Source organism: Hylobates moloch, unplaced genomic scaffold, assembly GCF_009828535.3.
Source record: "Hylobates moloch isolate HMO894 unplaced genomic scaffold, HMol_V3 SCAFFOLD_16, whole genome shotgun sequence".
NCBI classification, from domain to species: domain Eukaryota; kingdom Metazoa; phylum Chordata; class Mammalia; order Primates; family Hylobatidae; genus Hylobates; species Hylobates moloch.
The window spans coordinates 82,948,749-82,968,692 of record NW_026652291.1 but is presented as its reverse complement, the minus strand read 5'-3'; the positions used below and the strand labels follow the sequence as shown (position 1 = coordinate 82,968,692).

At 33.4% G+C, this 19,944-nt stretch overlaps 1 protein-coding gene across 2 annotated transcripts in view; it reads left to right on the top strand.

Annotated features, from left to right (window-relative positions):
• MDGA2 (MAM domain containing glycosylphosphatidylinositol anchor 2) overlaps positions 1-19,944 on the top strand; it is an 836,747-nt gene that overhangs the window by 742,326 nt on the left and 74,477 nt on the right. For both annotated transcript variants that reach the window (XM_032179359.2, XM_032179361.2), the window contains exon 10: positions 14,888-15,036. In XM_032179359.2, the coding sequence (XP_032035250.1) occupies positions 14,888-15,036 (149 nt within the window). The remainder of the gene's footprint in view (positions 1-14,887; positions 15,037-19,944) is intronic.

The window sequence follows — 19,944 nt, the reverse complement described above, 5'->3', positions numbered from 1 at the left end:
GACCTCCATTCCCATAAATAAAGATATTTTATTTAATAATGGGAGGTGAAAAATAGCAGTTCCTCATGGGAGAAGAGAAGGCCCAGCAGAAGAGCAAAGATGATGTAAGGGAAAGGTGTATATCTGTTCTCTGATTGTCCCTTTGCTTCTGTTTCGCCCCTATCTTATGGGCTGGTGTCAGAAGTTGACAGAACTTTTCAAGAACGAAATTGGAGACATGAACAGGAGCTCAAGTGATTGACTGGCAGGGACAAGTTATGACTTTTAACCATAGGCACCTTTGTCTTTGTGGACCGCTTCATTAAAAAATTAAGTAATACATTAAAATTTAAAATTATATATTTATGACTGCATTTATATAAATAGGATCTATAATCCCAATTATTATTGTTATTGTTTATTTAGTATTATTATGTTCAGTTTTCTTCCAATTTTAAAATGAATTAAATTTAAAACATTTCCTTGGACCTCTGAATTATCATAGGTCCTAGGTGCTGTGACTCCTGTGCCTAATGAATAAATCAGTTCTGTCAAGTAAAATGGAAGTGTCGCACCTTCTCCCAACTCTCCATGTCAACCCAAACACTTTCTGCCAAGCCGATCCCCACATTCCACTCTCGAGGAAGTGTTGGAAGCCTCTGGAGATAGAATACCTGGTAGTGGTGGCGATGGTGAAGGTGAGGGCAGTGGTTAGCTTTGTCTAGCTAGCCTTGTGGGCATTTACTGTGGACTGGTGGAAGATGGAGCAAGAAAGGACGGGCAGGAAAACCTGATGTTAAGTGGCGTTGTGATTACATGTGAGAAATCTCTTGGGGATTCCCAGAAAGAGCCAGGAAAAGGTTTTGGAGATTGTAAGAATGTGGGTTCTACTAAATAATCAGAGTTTTGGATTATTTTACATATTGGCTTATAAATGCTTTTGTATATCTTGTGTATTTAAGAGGAGTACAGATAACATTTATGTTTCTTTTATGGCTCACATGCAAATAAGCAATTGAGTTTCTATGTGGTTGACTAGATACTTTAGGGATTGAGTCTTCAGCAGAGAATCAAGTAGTATTTCTTAGGTGCGGGATATGTAGGGTGAGCTGGATTGGTAAGAGAACGAAAGTGTGCTCACGGTGCCTATAACGTGGGAGATTTGTAACAACGGTGCACTCACTACAAAATGGGCAATTTGTGCTGATCTCAGGAATTGGGCATAATGTACATTAAGCATTTTCTGCTTCCGTCTCATTAAATAACATCCGTGGAATTTCTTCTGCACTCCTGATAATATCTGTGCTCTCTATGCCACCAATTCACTTACCCTACAGTTGGTTCAGTAAAGCATATGGTTGTGAAATGTGAAGTAAGTGGCATAACTCTTTTTTAAATAAAATTCTGACGCTATCCACCTGGAGATCAAGTGGCATAACTCTTGAAGCAGTAGTTTGCAGAGCATTACGTACAAGCAGAAGAGAATCACAAAATTGACCCAGAGCCATAACTGTGACAAAAGCCAAATGCAGCGTGTCACAGCTATTCTGACCTTGTGCTTTCCTCACCCACTGACAAAAAAGTAGTAATGACAATTGACATACACCGCGTATTAATGAAATGATTTTTTTAATATAAAATTAAGCAAAAGTAGGTTTCTGTTCTTTCTGCGTTCTTACAGCATTTGCTGTAATATTTCCATAAGGAGGGATTTCTGATCGTGTCATTTTACCATAACATTCCTAATATAATATACCTTAAGGAAGGTAGACTGAGAACCTCTCAGTTTGAATGCCAGCTTTCTTTGTATGTTTAGGTGAATTATGCAACTTCTCTTCCTTCTGACAAAATATCCATTTGGATCTTTTTGAGGCAAGATCTGCAGACCAGACAAGGACAGTAGTATGTGTCAGTTCAGTAATTATGACAGTCTTATTAACTTTGAAGATTTGCAATTCAAGTCAATAAATATGCCTCTGTGTATTTGACCTCCCTCAGCTCTGTGAAGACTGAACTAAGTTAATATCTGTGAAAGTTCTTTGTGAGCTGTAAATTCCTATATAAAATTGAGATACCATTTTCATTTATCAAGGTTTCTCTTGCTCCGTAAGTCCATGTTTTTAGTTGTAAATTATAAAAGAATAATTTATAAACAGCAGTGCAGGACCATAATTCTGGTATGTGTCTTAAATGCTTGATAAAGTAGTGGTGAATGAAGGCCCCTTGGAAATCTCTATAATAGACAAACAAGAGGATAGAGAATTTGAAGATTCCAAGTATAACATAAATGAAAATATGGTTTTTATTTCCCAACATTTTTTAAATCCTAGGCAATTTCCTAATTTCCTACTTGCATGCCAAGTGTAAACATTATCGTTTCTTCAAATTTAAATAATCTTTTTGAATTTTTGGGCAAGATTCTTAACTAAACTTATTTTGAGAAAAAAATTGACATGTATTACTCATATTTTTCATCATTTTTTTGCAAAGTGTATCCAGGATTTCAGAGTCCAGGAGTTATTCATTTAAGTTGAAACAGCATTTATCTGTTAAATGCATGAATTTATTTTATATTGCCCAAGAAAAGTATATATATATATTTGTTGCATAAACCAATAGAACTTTGTATAGTTCTGTAGGACAATGTCAAAAAGAAGCCATGGGTGACACAATTGTGTTGAAATAACGCCTCATTAAAGTTTCAAGAAAATAAATGCAAACTCATTTAAGATTGTCTAGTTAATTTTAAAATTCCCTCAAATTCCTGTGTATGTTAACAATAATCAAATTAACTTATGGAAATCTTCCTGAAGAATGTTATTTGATTTGATTTTCTTGTGTTGTTGGGGTGGCAAGGGAAGTGTAGTGGGAGATTAACATTTATTAAACACTTATATTTTGCCCAGTGTTCTGATAGGTATTTTATGTAGACTAATCATATAATTTTAAAAATAATAATTTGTGTATTAAGATTCTTTTGGATCTTCAGGTATGTCTTTTTATTCTAGCCCAATTCATAAAGTACTTGTCATTTTGAGAACCAAAAAAAAAATTTTAAAAGACTTCTTGCTAGTAATGAAATCAATCTATTGCTATTATTATTTTTCTGATTAACTATGTTTATTAATTAATTTGTGAGTAAAGTCTTGATTTTCTATGACAGAGCTCTACTCAAATGACATGAACTCTTCTGGAACGTGTCTTAAACTGGGGGAGAAATTGTACAGTGGGAAATATATCAGGTTAGCATTCAACTGACGTGGAGTATGTGTGGAGTGAACATTCGATGGTTTGGTAGAACAGACGTGATTTTGTAAGGATGAAGTAATTACTAAACCATGTTATTTCTGAAAACCCAAGTAGGTTGCCTACCTATTTCAGTCTGAGTGACTTGTTTCCTAATAACCAGTGGCAGGATTCTTGGTGAATTATACAGTCTTGGGATCTGTTCATCATTTTTCTAGTTTCTAAATCTTAGCAGTAAGCCTGGAGGCCATCATTGTGGGCATTATTTTAATGATCTTTGCCTTTCTAGTGGTTATAAAGTATTAATACAGGAAGAAGATTTTAGGAAAGGTTATAAAACTAGATTTGTGTTCATCCTATATTTAAAATATTGAAGAAAAATGATTTTTAAATGTAGATCATTTTAACTCATTATACTTAAATAACTTTTCAAGTATATATTTTTATAAACATACATTCTTTGAATATCTACACATTTAAAAAGTATCTAAAGGAAATTAGATTATATAATGTGATATTATATTCATGTGAACTTAAACTATTGAAGCAAATTATAAAAAGACTAAGTTACAAGTTTTCATACAAGTCTAAAGATCTTCCTTTCCTTTTTTTTTTGTTTTTTTTGAGATGGAGTCTCGCTCTGTTACCCATGCTGGATTATAGTGACGCAATCTCGGCTCACTGTAACCACCTCCTCCCTGGTTCAAGCGATTCTCCTGCCTCAGCCTGCTGAGTAGCTGGGATTACAGGCGCTTGCCACCATGCCCTGCTAATTTTTGTATTTTTAGTAGAAACGATGTTTCATCATGTTAGTCAGGCTGGTCTTGAACTCTTGACCTCGTGATCCGCCCGCCTCGGCCTCCCAAAGCTTTGGGATTACAGGCGTGAGCCACCGCACCTGGCCCAGATTTTGAGATTTTTAGAAAGAGTTTTATTTTAAGTACAATTGATTTCCTTTCAGATCCTCAACCGATGGGACAATATATGAAGAAGAGATATTTGCCATCTGGAGCTTATAATTTGTTTAAAAAACAGGAAGATCAATTAAGATAATTAACTATTGAAAGGGTGATAAAATATAATGTGGTCATTTCATGGAGGTATTGTAGTTAGTAACAGCAGTCGCTTTATCAAAATGAAGGTAGTTATAAGGATAGGGATTTTATGAATAATCCTAAGGAAAGAAAAGATTTGCCAGAGTGATTAACTCTTTCTCATTTCAAATACATGTGATAAATAGAATCTTCTTAATAATTATTTGTCGTTAAACAGATCTTATATAAGATTATTTAAGCAAGGAAAATAAGCACTTATTTTAGCTGAAGTTTTCTTCTAAAGGTTTTTAAGTTTGTGATTTTTAAAAAGTCTATTAAATATTCTAAATATTACTGTTTTTATTTACCAAAGTTTGCTTTTTTACTGATGTTGGTATATGAGAGAATAATGCATAGAATACCAAAAAGGATATGAGAGTAATTTGACTTTAAAAAAAAATACGCTGGTGACATCTTAAATCTCTTTTAATTTGTTCTAGAGAACTTTTTAAAAGTATTGCTTGTACTGCATCTACAAAGTGCAATTGGGACTAAGTTTTAATTATCTATCTGTGTGAGACAAATTCTGTTAAACTTTATTGAAGCCTTTTGCCAACATTTGGGTATTACATGTTAGAAATATTGAACTTCTCAATGTTTTCAGTTTTTTTTTTCTTCTTTGGGTGTTGCATACTCATGAAATAAATAGTTTTCATTTGTAAATGAATACTTAGAATTGGAATGACTTGGTCAATTCTGAAAATAATAAAAATAGGAGCACAAATAACCGGTCAACTCATTCCATGATTAGGTGAATTTTGCATTTGTCACCCTCTCAAATTATATAATCATGGGCCGGGCACGGTGGTTCATGCTTGTAATCCCAACACTTTGGGAGGCTGAGGAAGGCAGATCACCTGAGGTCAGGAGTTCAAGACCAGCCTGGTCAACATGGCAAAATCCTGTCTCTATTAAAAATACAAAAATTAGATGGATGTGTCATCCCAGCTACTCGGGAGGCTGAAGTAGGAGAATCACTTGAATCCAGAAGGTGGATGTTGCAGTGAGCCAAGATCGCGCCATTTGCACTCCGGCCTGGGAGACAGAGTGAGAGTCCGTCTCAAAAAAATAAAATAAAATAAATAAATAAATAAATATATATATATATATACACATACACACACATACACACATATATGTATATATACTTGATATATATACATTTGCCCTACCAAATAAACTCTGTTGTCAAAACTAGATCACATAAATCATAGGTCTTTCATAACCTTCACCTTGAGGAATAATTAGCAAAGTTTCCAAGCAAGTAATTCCATAGACCCAGTATTCATATTTAGGAGGTACCAAATCTATCAGATGTAACTTCCTAATATTCATTTTCCCTTTTTAGGAGTTTGATGTAACATAAATGTTAAATATACATCATTCAAATTAGCATAGGGAATCTACCAGGGAATCTAGGCTTGGAGTCTTTCAATTTTTATACTTTGCTAGTTAGAGATTCTATGTGGCTAACTTTCACTCTTCACCAAAGCTATGGTTCATACATACATAAATGGCATATTTGTTTAAAATAACAATTCGGCAGACAGGTCACGCCTAAGAAAGACACTTTTTAGATGTAAACTTAGCATATTCTGAACTCTCAGATAAGAACCTAGTAACAATACATTGCAAACTGTAACATCCTGAAATAATTTAGAACAGAGTTTAGCAATCATGGGTCATAGATGTGACCCCAGAGCCCAATTCAGCTGGCCAACTGTGTGTATATGGCCCATGAGCTAAGAATGATTTTTACATTTTAAAGGTGTGGTTGCTTTGTATTGTTCAGTACCCTCTACTGGCCTCAACTATGTTATGTCTAAATCTGGGAAAGGGCCTCAACAAGAAATAAAAATGATTTTATAGAAAACATTGTTGGGACTTTTTATGTATTGGGATAAAATTATGCTATGTTTTCATAATTAAATGCTAAGTACTGTGGTGTAAATAATTATCATAGAATAAAGAGTTACTGAAGGAAGGAAGGATAGGCATGATTTTGGTATTAAAAGATAGATAACAATTGAAAAGCAGAGAGGAACTGCAGGAGGAAAGTAGTTTATGGGATCAAGGTGTGTGAAGATGAAACTGGGGCTTTAGAAACATTCAGTTATTGGCATGCTGAGTCACTAGAAAGTGAATAGGAGAAGTGAAATCATGTGGAAATTTCATTGGTTGATTTATTCAATAAATACTGAGTTACAAAGCTTTTGTTGGTGTGAAGTGATAAGAGTGAGATTCAATGTTATTAGAATAAACTCTAATAGTTACAAAGAAGAGGCAATCTAGAAGATGAATCTGTAAATGCAAGAGAAGAATCAGAAAAGGATGAGTGGGCAAGACTTCCTTTTATAAGTGAATTTAGCCATAAATTCCATAAAGCTTGTTCCCAGTTTCTCTTGGTATATGTTCATCATAAAAATGCTTTAGACATATTATTATGAATTTATCAGTTCATAAATTCATATATTGGCTGAACGTATTGTTTTTGTGACTGAATTTTTTTTAAATAATGCTCAAATTGATATTCGTAAACAAGTTTTCCAGATTAATAATAGGAATACTAACTTGATACGGAATGTTTTAAATAAAATCATTTCTGGGAAATGAGACCTTTATTTTTTCAGCAGATTTATTTTGAAGAGGCATAACCTACAAGAAAAATCAAAATCTTGTAACCAAAGCAATTGTACCTTATGCCTGAGCAGATTTAAAGGCTTTCTATAAAGATCCCAGTGATTTGTAAAGACTGACAATGTAATCAATAGTTTTGTTATTTAACTAATCAGTAAACCTGCTTTCCAGGACTATAAATTCTTAGGAAGCTCTTGAGTGCTGAAGTGTGGTCGCAGGGTAGTCTGCCTTAATGTGATGTGTACAGCTCTGCTTCCAGCAGAAGAAAATGAATTCAAGTAAGGGATGAATACACCAGCTATATTGCAATTTAAAAATAATGTCGTGATAATGACTGGCCATTGAAAAATATATTCGCTGTTACTAAAATTGAAAGACACAGTTTTGATAAACACTTCTGTGTCTCAAGTACAAAGGCACTTGACCTAAATAATTTAGCTGGATTATAAATTGTTACACACATCTTGCATTCATTTTAAAAATGAACCTTTAACTGAGAGATGATGTCATTGACTTCACAGTTGTATTAATTAGTTGTTATGTTTTTATTTCCTGCATACATATTGACAAGTTATCACTGTTGAACAAACTATTAATGACATTGAGTTTTATTGCTGCTATGAGATTCATCTTAATTCCGAGATATTGCTTTAAAATCAGATACAATTGTTTATTTTGTTAAATACTGCTTGCATGTTTAACATTTTTAAATTCCCTCTTCATATTGATTTAGTGTCTTTCAAGCCAATGAAATAGGTAGAACCCATCAGATTAGTAATAATTCCTGTATTACTTACTTTTAATATGATAAGACCTAATATTAAATACCCTACAAATAAATGCCAAATATAGATAACAGCGATGAGTATATTTCTATTTTTTTAAATTTTCTTTTGACTTGACAGAGTTAAATCTTATTTTCCTCAAAGTATTCTTTATGCTCCCAATTTCATGACACATACTTTTATATGGCTTTGAATCTAAAACAATAGGCCTTCAAAAGGAGAGAATCTCAAGAGATAATGAAATTTTTCACTCATTTTCCAGGATGAGATACTCACAGTCATTTTCCCTCTCAGTTAGAGACGCTAGTGACCATTCCGTCTCTCAAGACTGAAAATTTAGGAGTCTACGCTCAGGATCCAGTCAGAAGACACATGTTGATCAGCACTATGCGCAATCACTTTTGAATTCATCAGCTTTTCTTCTTTTCTCAAATCATGTATCTTTTTTTTTACATAGGCAGTATTTTTTTTACTAGTTTCCTGCCTAAGGTTTCTCACTCATTCAATCCATTAGCTTCTTTCCCAGCAGTTATTGTTGTAAAACATAAAATAAATTTATATCATTTCCCTGATTAAACATTTAGAAAAATGCCTATTTCTGTAGCAACATTTTTTTCTCTCTTCTTTTCTGATTAATATTACTCTAGATTCATTAATTTGAAGAGAATGTAATTTTGGTTCCAATAATTGCGTGTTCTGTGTTTTGCCCTATGGAGGAATGACGGAGAGCTGCATATATTTTTATTGTATATTTTACCTAACATTTTAACACATAACCCACCGCCTTAGCCAGTCTATGTATGTAAACACAATATGACTTTGATTCTCAAATCGTTTGGCTATATTGATTAGCTTCTAGAGCTGTGATTTCTGATTTTTAGAAGGCTTTTTTTTCTTTCTTTTTCTTTTTTCAAATCAGTGTATCACCAGTGTTTAAGTTCACCTTGGATTTCAGTATACATTTGAGAAGTTTTAAATTAGGTTTTATTATTTTTGATACTTTGCAAGTGTGTTTTTTGTGAAATTCTTTCCTTACCACCATTTAAATTATTTGGTTCCTATCCAATTATTTGCCATCACTCAGTTCTTTTCACACTAAGAAAATGAAAATCAGTCGATTCATTATACAATCTTTTCTCCCATTTACATGAGGACTGGTTAAAATAATTTCAGAATAACTGGAGTTTAGAGTAAATATTCAACCTCTTATATCACTAAGATGCTTCACAAGTTAGCACTGACGTATTTTTCCTGTATTCTGCAAGCACGTGGATTATGTCAGCCATTGTGGTGAGAGCTGATGATATCATCCCCGTTCTTCAGAAGTGCACAGTTTGGTAGGAAAGGTGGGCACTGAATGTTATAACAGTACCATATCCTATAGTAGTTTCTAAAGTATCTACAACATACTCATTTTTCTCCACCTAAGGACATACTTTATTTCTTCTCTTTTTTATCCGTTCACGAACCAACCTTTTCTGTCTGAGAGATTTGATTTTTTCTTCAAGATCAGTTAAAATGCCAGACATTTCTCTTGTGAAGGCTTTCTTTGGTGCCAGTAGACGGTATCAATTATTCTTTTGTAGAATGTTCCATGGTGTTCGTTTATATTTTTCTGTTGTATGACTTCACTCTTATTAAGTATACTTATAAATTCTATTTTCTTTTCTTTTTCTTTCTTTCTTTCTTTTTTTTTTTTTTTTTTTTTTTTTTGAGGTAGAGTCTTGCTTTGTCTTCCAGGCTGGACTGTAGTTGGGCAATCTCGGCTCACTGCAACCTCTGCCTCCCGTATTCAAGCGATTCCCCTGCCTCAGCCTCCCGAGTAGCTGGGATAACGGGTGCCTACCACCACTCCCAGTTGATTTTTGTATTTTTAGTAGAGATGGGGTTTCAACATGTTTGCCAGGCTGGTCTTGAACTCCTGACCTCAAGTGATCCTCCCACCTTGACCTCCCAAAGTGCTAGGGTTACAGGCGTGAGCCACTGTGCCCAGCCTAAATTCTATTTTATTTTTCTATTATCTGAAATCTAGTCTTACTATTTATTTACCTTGTTAGTCTCTCACAGTGGCATGTTTTCTTGTGTTATTTGTGTATTCAAAATGTTTGTGAATTTATGATCATTGGGATTTAGAGGAATTCTCTGCACTTTAAGTTGACAGCATGTCTTTCAAGATCAACTTGGCATTGGCTCTTTTCAAGCACTCCAGCAGTATCAAAAGTCAAAAACATTTTATGGTAACATCAATATTTTCGTCGTTTTCCTATACTGGTGAGAGTCAAATGTTTTCTAGTATATCCTATGTATGAAACTATAACTTTTCTAGATTTTAGTCATAGGTGGTGGCCTCATTACCAACTTCTCTTCTTGCAGTAGTCTATTAACCTTATCTCCTATGGGCCTGAAAATCCATCTCCCAATGGTAAAGAAGACCAACAGCACTCTATTTTTCTCCCCAAACACTTATTAAATGTCTTGTTTTCAGCAGTGTTTTTTGATCCCTAGAGACTTCTTTTTCTTGCTTGCAAACATACATATAAAAAGAGATTTGGCATAATTTCATCTAGCATTTCTAGATGGAAAATATAAATTTGTTCTTGTTTTGAGTCAATTACGCCACCAACTATATCAGAATTTGTTGTCTGTATAAGTTTTTTTTTTCCTGAGATTATGCAATCTGATGATAAAATGGGCTCATTTTATTTGTCTAGATTTTCTCAGCACCTCGTAGGAAAGCAATATGTATTAGCTACGTATTGTCTCTTTTACAAAGTGAAAAATTAATAGATATCCCTAAATTTGCAAACATGTCCTATAAACCTGTGGTTCTTTTAAGTTTATATTCATACAGTCTGTTTTCCAAAATGTGAATTATTTTCAAAAGCAAGATATGTGTGGTCTTGATCACTATTATGTACTTTCTTTTGTTTTTGTTTCAAAACCTGTATTGACTTTACTGAAATCGGTTCCTTTATTCAAGCATATTTTAAGTGTTCATAGTGGGAATAATAATTGTTTTTAATTTATGTTTGAAATTTATGCATAAAATTATATTTTGCAATCTCAATGTAATCATTTTTCTAAACCATTTTGCAAAATAAAATACCAGTATTTCTATATAAATCTATAAAATATTTTCAAAAACAATTTTTTTCTATATAGATATTTTAGGGATATTTTTTAAATCCAAGATTTGTATATAATCATACATGATGATTCCAAAAATTACCTCCCACTTCAGTTAATGAATATAGTTCTAGGTCAGTTAATCTGAAAATATTTAGATTGGAACAACATTGTGTAAGAATAAAACTAGAATGTGACAGAGTAAGAAAATTTTCTTGGTGTGCTTATTGGAAGAATTAAAATGCCTGAGGTATAAAAAATATATGTATTTATGAATTCTTTCCCTGTTCAACCAGTAGATGTCATGTTTGGATGTCAAAGCCCAAGATTATTATAAGGATATTTCCTTGGTTTTACTGTGTCTTTCTTACAAATGAGTGTATAAGCATAAAGTATAATTGGCTCTGAAATTAGAGGAGAAAATTAAGTGTGTCCCGTTTCAAAAAATTTAAGATGCCCTTTTCCAATAAAATCAGGAAGCATTTTTCCTTTTTAAAGCTTTTCCACAGTAGCTTCAGTAGAAAGTATGCTGTGAGGTGTTAGTAAGCATGTCTTTATCTAATCGTAACAACTGAAAATTATTTCTGATTAGCAATTACTTATTACTAATCATTACTATTTATGCACCATCTAAAAACATTTTTTACCTTTAATTCCAAGTAATATGATTATTCAACTAAAAAAAACTTTATTTTTTAATCTCTTGATTCTAAGTAAAAAAATGTAATGGATCTTTTTGTATTTGATTATTTATTTGTATAACCTTTCATATCCCCATCTCCATTCTGTACCTTAATTTATTTATCTATAATATGAGATATTGAAATAATCTCTAAAGTATTTTCTAATCTAATGCTCCATGAAAAAATATTACATGTGATTTACTCAATGCAGGTAAAGCATTTAAAAAATAGGTTGGAAAGTCTTTGTAATAGCCTGCAATTGAATATAAAGATGATAACATTTTATAGTGAAATTTGATTTGTAATATTTTAGTGGGTTAGGGTGGAGCTTAATTTTTTACTACCTTGAAAATGGACCTTGGTGAACAAATTCATATTACAAGATCATGAGGATCTGTTTTTTAACTTCAGGGTAAAAGTATTTCAGTAACTTCAAAAGTGTTCATTTAGATAAATAATGTTCCTAGAATAATGGCAATTTGTATTCATGGTATGCAGCCAGTTATCCTTGTGGTAGTCAACAAAAGTCAACTATACCAGGATAGCTACTTCCTGAAATGCTTCAAATATTTCCTGTTATTATTCTATCCTACTTCGCTCCATCCCCGTTATCTGATGTCTCTCAGTCTTGCCCCAGAGGGATCCTGGCTGTTGGATCAGGCATGCTGCTGCCGGTCTCAGAGGAGGAAGAAGACCGGAGAGATGTTTCTTATGACTTTAGGATAAGTTTTTACATCTTTTGTTATATAGACTTGGAGGTAATTTCAGAGAGAAATTTCAGCCTGTTTAAAGCATTCCAAATGGTAAGGTCTGTATTTCCTTGCATCAGAATAACCTAGGGTATTTGAGAATGTCTGGATTCCTGGTCACCACCTTAGAGATGAATTCATCCTTATGAATACTATATTTGGGAAGACATCATTCTTTTCAATAAATATATGGCCTTTCAAGAGGAATTTTTTTAATGTTATGAGATAATTTTGAAGTGCCAGTTCCTCCGTATTTAAATCATATTTAATCTAAAATTAGTTAACATATCAAATCCAGTTTGACAGGCAAATGTTTTATAGCAGCCTACACAGTTCAGTTTCAGGACTGGAAGTTAGTTTAAATGACCATGTTGTGGGCAGCTACCCATCTCAGCCCTGCTAAATGGCTGTTTAAGTGTTGACTGAATACCTCGCGTAAAGGGAAATTTATAGTCTACTGAGGTAGGCCGTTCCATATTCAAAGGTCATTGGTAGAACATTTCTAAGTCAAAATATGTGCCATTTTAATAGGAAGTCACTGGTATTCATCTTATTTCGTGTATCTGTTAACATTTATTCTGATTTCTTCTGTGATCTATTTCGACTCGAAATAGAGAAAACTCTATTTGCTCCCCCTTTTTTTTCCATGTTAAATAACCCCTAGTTGTGCCTGTATTCTCTTCTGGATTCTCTTTGAATGAATTGTTTATTTTATTAAGAATGGGCTACTTAGAACTGAATCAATCACCCTTAGGTTTCTTCCTTGATTAAATAACAGAAGCAACCCCTCAATCCTCATAGAAAAGAAACACTAGACTTTTACCTCCCCTATTCAATCTTGACACTACTCTGTAATGAAAACACTCTAGGTTTATGTTACTCATCTAAGCAGCTCATTACTTCTTTAGTAAATTTGTAGGTATAGGATGTGTATTTTTAATTAAAACCTCTAGCTGTCCAACTCAGCTACTACTGAATTCACCTCCTTTATTTCATTTTGAAAAATTTTGTTTCAAATACAAATTATCAAGAATGTTTTGCTTGTTGACTCCTTCACTCAGTATCTTGTTTTCCTCTCATTTGAGATTTGAGACTTTGCTTTTTTTTTTTTTTTTTTTTTTTTTATTGAGAGGGCCTGGCTCTGTCCCCCAGGCCGGAGTGCAGTGGCACAATCTTGGCTCACTGCAACCTCTGCCTCCCTAGGCTCAGGTGATCCTCACACCACAGCAAGTAGGTCTTCCTGAGTAGCTGAGACCATAGGTGCACTCCACCACACCTGGCTCTTTTTTTTTTTTTTTTTTTTCTGGTAGAGACATTATTTTGCAACGTGCTCAGTTTGGTGGGTCTTTAACAACTAGGCTCAAGAGATCCGAGCACCTCTGCTGCCCAAAGTGTTGGGATTACAGGCATGAGCCCTACAGCTGGCCTAATCTAATTAAAAGAAAGAAAAAAAGAAAAGATGTTAAATGAGTGATGATAAAAATACAGCTTTTCAAGTTACTAAGAATTGTGAAGCTACATGAAAAGTCTGGAAAAAAATGTAATTAATTCCATGAATGAGGAGGCCATACCTCCTCATTCATTGTGTTCTTAATAACTAGGACAATATTTTGCATTGAATAGGTTCTCATTAAATATTGTTGTATTATTAAATAAATATGTTATTTGTAATAGAAAAAATTATACTTCAGAATATTGGGAAGTTGGATCTATAATTCCAAATGGTATGTAAACTTTTCATCTTGGGAATTAAGAAAAACTGAGATGGTTTGTATGTGCCATATACACTATATGTAATTCACATTTCTTTAAAAATCTAAATATAAGCTAAATATTGACCAGATCTTTTACTAATTGTTTTAAGTTTTATTAAGTTCACTTTACTGATGAAAGCTGCAGGTAATACAAACACAAATTTTCATTTCCGCTAATTGTTTTCTACACAGTGGATCACTCACTTCCTGAAATACCTCTTTTGACCTCTAGGATACCACATTTTTAGTTTTCCTCAAATTTATGGTTGTTCCCTCTCAGGCTTCTGTGTGATTTTTATCTCCTCCCATAACTCTTAACCTTGGATTGCCCCAGCGTCAGACTTTCACCTTCTCTATCTACTCACACTCCCTTGGTGATATCATCCGTCTCATGGCTTTAAATTTAAATTCTATCTGCATGCCTATGGTTAGCAAGATTGTATCTCCAGTCCTGATCTCTCTTGTAGTCCAGACTAGTTATATCCTACTGCATACTTGGTGTATCCATTTAGATCACTCAAATTATTTAAAAATGACTTTGATCTTCTTTCTCCAGATTTCATCCTCCCATGGATTTTGATTTTGGTTGATGAAAATCCCATTCCTCTAATCACTTAGGCCAAATGCTTTGTGTTCTTCCTTCTTTTCTCACACTGCTCATCCAATCAACCAGGAAATCTCACATCTGTTCTCAAAACATATCCAGAGAATTGATTGGATTTTACAATTACTAATGAAAGATACAGTAGAAATGGTAAAAGGGCCAAAAGGAATAAGTATGCTTAACACTACAGTATGTTTTCATTCAAATTTAAGCACACTTTCTGTTTTCAGGAAAGGCCTATGCTCCAGAATTCTATTATGATACCTACAATCCAGTATGGCAGAACAGACACCGTGTTTATTCTTACAGTCTACAGTGGACACAGATGAATCCTGATGCAGTGGATCGGATTGTTGCATACCGGTTGGGTATCAGGCAGGTGAGAAATCTAATCGATGTCCTTTTTTCTTTGTGGTCCTCTGCAAAGACCTTGTTATCATTTTTCTAATAGTTTTGCATGAATTCCAAAATATATTTTATGTATATGTGTTTCTTTATAGAAAGAAATGTTTTCACCATATGTATATTACTCCACACAAACTGTTCTGAATTACTTAAAAATCTTTGAAATTACACATTTTTCACTATGACAGCAGACATACTAAAGTGACAGCCTTTGAGCCTTCTAAAATCCTTCATCACTAGATATACGAGATAAATTACATGGTATAACTTCATAAAAGGAACTTATTTCAAATGTGCTGACGCTCACCTATACTGGATAACCATTTGTCTTGTTTCCTAAGAAGCCATAAGTTGTACATATTTTTGCTTTAGGAGTTCAAGACATACACAGAATGTTGCATAAGCTAATTTAATATGTCTGAGAAATAGAAATACTTTTGTAAAATGAAAAGAAATTGAAGTATGATAGTTTCTTAAGGGAGCTGAAGCAGAAGGGTTATGTGGAAAAAACTGTATCTTTTTCAAAGGGTTAAAATGTTAAATTCACGTATCCTTTGTATAAATGATATTTTTGAAATTTAAGTGTGGGTCTTTACATTGTTTCTTGTTAGCATATTATCTGGATGAATTTCAGCATAACAAAACATTTTTGAAGATTTATTTGATTACCACATAATCTATTAGCTCTCTCCCAAAACCTTGTATTATCCCTAGATTGGCAAAGTATATGTTCCACTTCCTTAAATAAATCACAGAAAAATCTTTTGAATTGGGATGATAGAAAGGATAAAATTTTCATTGAGTAAGATTGATCAACCTCCAAGGATTCATTCAGCTATTCTATCATAAAACCATTGTTTTTATCTTGCTCACAAGGTTACAATAAAATACTTGCATGACGCATTACTCACATTAAGATACACTGTGGCCGGGCGCAGGGGCTCAAGCCTGTCATCCCAGCACTTTGGGAGGCTGAGGCGGGCGGATCACGAGGTCAGGAGATCGAGACCATCCTGGCTAACACGGTGAAACCCCGTCTCTACTAAAAATACAAAAAAATTAGCCGGGCGTGGTGGCAGGGGCCTGTAGTCCCAGGTACTCAGGAGGCTGAGGCAGGAGAATGGCGTGAACCCGGGAGGCAGAGCTTGCAGTGAGCCGAGATTGAGCCACCGCACTCCAGCTCTGGGCAATACAGCAAGACTCCGACTCCAAAAAAAAAAAAAAAAAAAAAAGGTACACTGTAAGTAGCATATTCTTATTCAGCCTGTTTAAGGTTCTCAAAAAAGTGAAAGAGCTTTTCCTAGTGAAAACATCCTGGCCTTTGATAATTACTGGATTCTTCTCTAAGTGCTCACAGGGTACCGATACAGCAGACCATAGTGGATCATTCACAATGTTTCTCTGGTTATCCCTCATTGAAAAAGGTCTGTAGATAAATCTGAACAAAACTGAAATCTGTATTAACATCGTTCTACTCATTCTAATTTGCTAATTTTCTTAAACAGAGAAGATAAAAACAATATCAGCAACAAAACAAATTAGCAGTTCTTTCTCCCTCAGTTTGTGGGCTTATTTCTTTATTTCTTAACACAGCTAATATTTTATAACCTTTCATATTTGGAGTATCTATAAGGATTCTTGAGTTTACACACCTCATACTCTTTTTAAAACTCCTTACTACAATGTTTAATCATTCACATTCATTTGTTTGTTATACGTGCTTTGTAAAAATGTAAGAATCTATGACTAAATTTTCATGTGTAAAATGAATTGTTTTCTGTGGGTAATTATTGTGCTATTTTCTGGTTATGGGTTTATTTCCAAAGATAGAGTCATAATTGTATCTTTAGTTTCTTACTTTCTTTCTCAGTTATGTTTTCTTGGAGTCTCTGGGTAACTTCCGGTTACCAGCTGTGTGTTTTAAGTTCATAAATTTACCCAACCCTTCTCATCATCCTCTTCCTTTACTCTTATGCATCTCAAATACTTTGTTTCTACTCAGTATCTGTGTTGTGGATGCAAATCAAAATCCTTACCTGTAAGTGACATTTTAGTGAGTTAGAATTCCTCCCAAGAGAGATCCCGTTATTTAAGCCTTCTCTTTCTCATCCATGTCTTGTACTCATTCGCAAACTATCCTCTGTCATATTTTTGCTAGGATTGCTACACCGTTTTCCAGTGACAAAGTCTTCTTTTATTTTCCTTTCCTGACATGAACATCTCCAAATTCAATTGTTTATATTTTTTATCATAAAACTGGTGTATAACTCGCTGATATGCAGTGACACACATTTCTCAGTCATTGTATTGTTGCTTTTGAAAAATTAGTGAATTTTTGCCTACTCTTCTTCTTTAGAATAAATTATACATATGTATAAATTCCATATATATGTATAAATTTCCCTTTTCTATGTTTTTTTAAAATAATGAATTCCAGACACACTTGGCTTCCACTTCTAACCAATACAGCCTCATATTTTTATAGCTACATAACCTTGAGCCTGTTTCTGAACATATCTAAGCCTGGGTTTTTATCCTGTAAATTGAAGATTGTACTTGTCAGGCAATTGGAGTATGAAGTGGATTATGTCCCCTACTTGTTCCACAGGCCAGGCACTCTTGTGCAGGGCGCTCCTTGCACAAACAGTTATGGCAGTTCTTATACTCGTCTGTCAATGTTGTATACAAATTTTTTAAAAGTACGTTTCATGAGCTGAGCATGTATAATATTTTTATTATTTGAGTTTTATTTAGTATACTCTATATTCTAAGCCTAAGCATTATTTCAAGTCATAGTTTTCACAAAATAATTTCTAGACCTTTTTTTATTACGTCTCATTTTCATTTCAAACCTATTGTCTTTTGTAAGATCTGTGTTATTGATTCGCATTTTTCTCTTCCACTTTGAGTTTCATTCCAAGCCTTCTTGATTGGATCAGTAAGTCTGATACTAATACTGTTCTTTCGAGGTTTCGTAAGATGCATGCTATTCACTAGAGGAAAAAAACATATTCTAGTGTAATAAACCATGGTGCAGAAAACAAATATTTCCCTTGCTCGGTTTTTGAAGCTAACTCTTTACCTGCCACTGTATACATTCTCTTCTAGACTCCTTTGTTCTTAAGATTTTCTTTTATATTTAGAAATGTGTTTTTTTTCTAGGGTGCTTTTTATGATGCTGTATTCTAATTGGTAATTTTACTCTTTCCATGGAAGAGAAAACTTCGATGTATCTTTCAGGGATGTCTCAATAAAGAGTAATGACTTTGTGCTATTCTGCCAATGTGAATAAGATGGTGCTGTTTGTAGATGGAGTGTAAGAAGAGAAGGAGCGTGTAGGCACACGCCTCTTTTTTTCACAACTATAACCTCTGCGCTGAACTCTTGCATAAAACGTCTCTACATGCAAAATGGCCCCAGCAAGCAACATTGCCTTTGAAGATTCACTTACAAACAAAAGTTTAGGATGATAGGGCAAAAGTATTCTAGATACAATAAAATCGACGTAGTTCTTTTTTAAAAAAATCCTTTTTAATAACAGGAAACAAAGGCATTAATGGAAATAGGTGCATTTTTATATTATCTCAGAAAATTTAAATTTCTCCTTTACCAGGCATTAACATTTAAATATCAATATTATCTTAGGACACAATCAGATACTAACTTTTAAAAATCACCTTTGGATAAAGAAATCACTCTTGAATTCTGAACTGTTTATTATTTTAATGAAGATTTTATATTACATGCATGTAGCCTTTTTCATCTGCCGAGCTTTTTCAGAATGCGAAATCAATGAGCTTTTGAACATAGTAAACATAACTTGGATGGTTTAAATAAACTGAGTTAGGCATGTGGCCTAAGCAATATACATTTTTAAATACATAGATTTCTGTCCTAATAACCATGGTTCACGTCTTTTACTAGAAGGCCAAATTTTATTCAAAGGATTATTAATTTATGTTACGTATTTTGTGATTTTAAAGTCTTATTATTTTAGGCAATATTTCTATTTTTAGCCTATACATGTAAATGATTTCTTCTATCCATAAAATACCTAGGTTATCTAGTACAAAATATCTCATCTCTTAATATCAAACATTGCCTTGATTACATAATGCATTTGTGTATGAGATGAAGTCTGAAAACAAATTCGATTCTTTAAGACTAACAGCAAATTCAGTTCCTAAGACCTTACCTTGTTTTTAATCCAGAAACCTTTAGAAACCTTATTAGTGATTCTTAAATTAAATAGGATTGTAAAAACCATTGCTTTGTTATTGAACTCATAGATGTAGGGGGTTGATAAATTGAACCTAGCATTCCCTTTTGGTTAAACTGTATGTTCTGTACTTAAATTTGAGTAGGAAAATTGTCTCAAATTTCAGTATTGACTTACACTATTTTCTTGTAAAATAATGCATTATATCTAGAAAAAAGGCACTGAAACTCTGGAATCACTGCTTTAAGAAACTTAAAAAGAGAACCAATATATAATGAGAAGCTAAAAAATTAATTTGTGAAAAAAGTTTTGTCAGATAATGTCCTAACAAAGTTGTCCATTTTAGGCTCAGCTAAGCAATTGTTTAATCTCCTTAGACAGCTATTAACCTCCAATTATTTGCTTCATTTGCTGCTTAACAGGAAAGAGAAAAAGGTTATTTGAATGTCTACCTTCCTTGGTATCTACGGAATTAAAAAACAAGAGAAAAGTTTCTAAGTTATCTAAATATACCAAGCAACATAAGCATCATTTTACTTCATTTGAAATGTACACAATTACAGTTTTAAATAATAAACAATTTTATACAGTTTCCTTTTTTGTATTCAGCCATAGAAATACACAATGATATGACTTTTTTTTTTTTTTTTTTTTTTTTTTTTT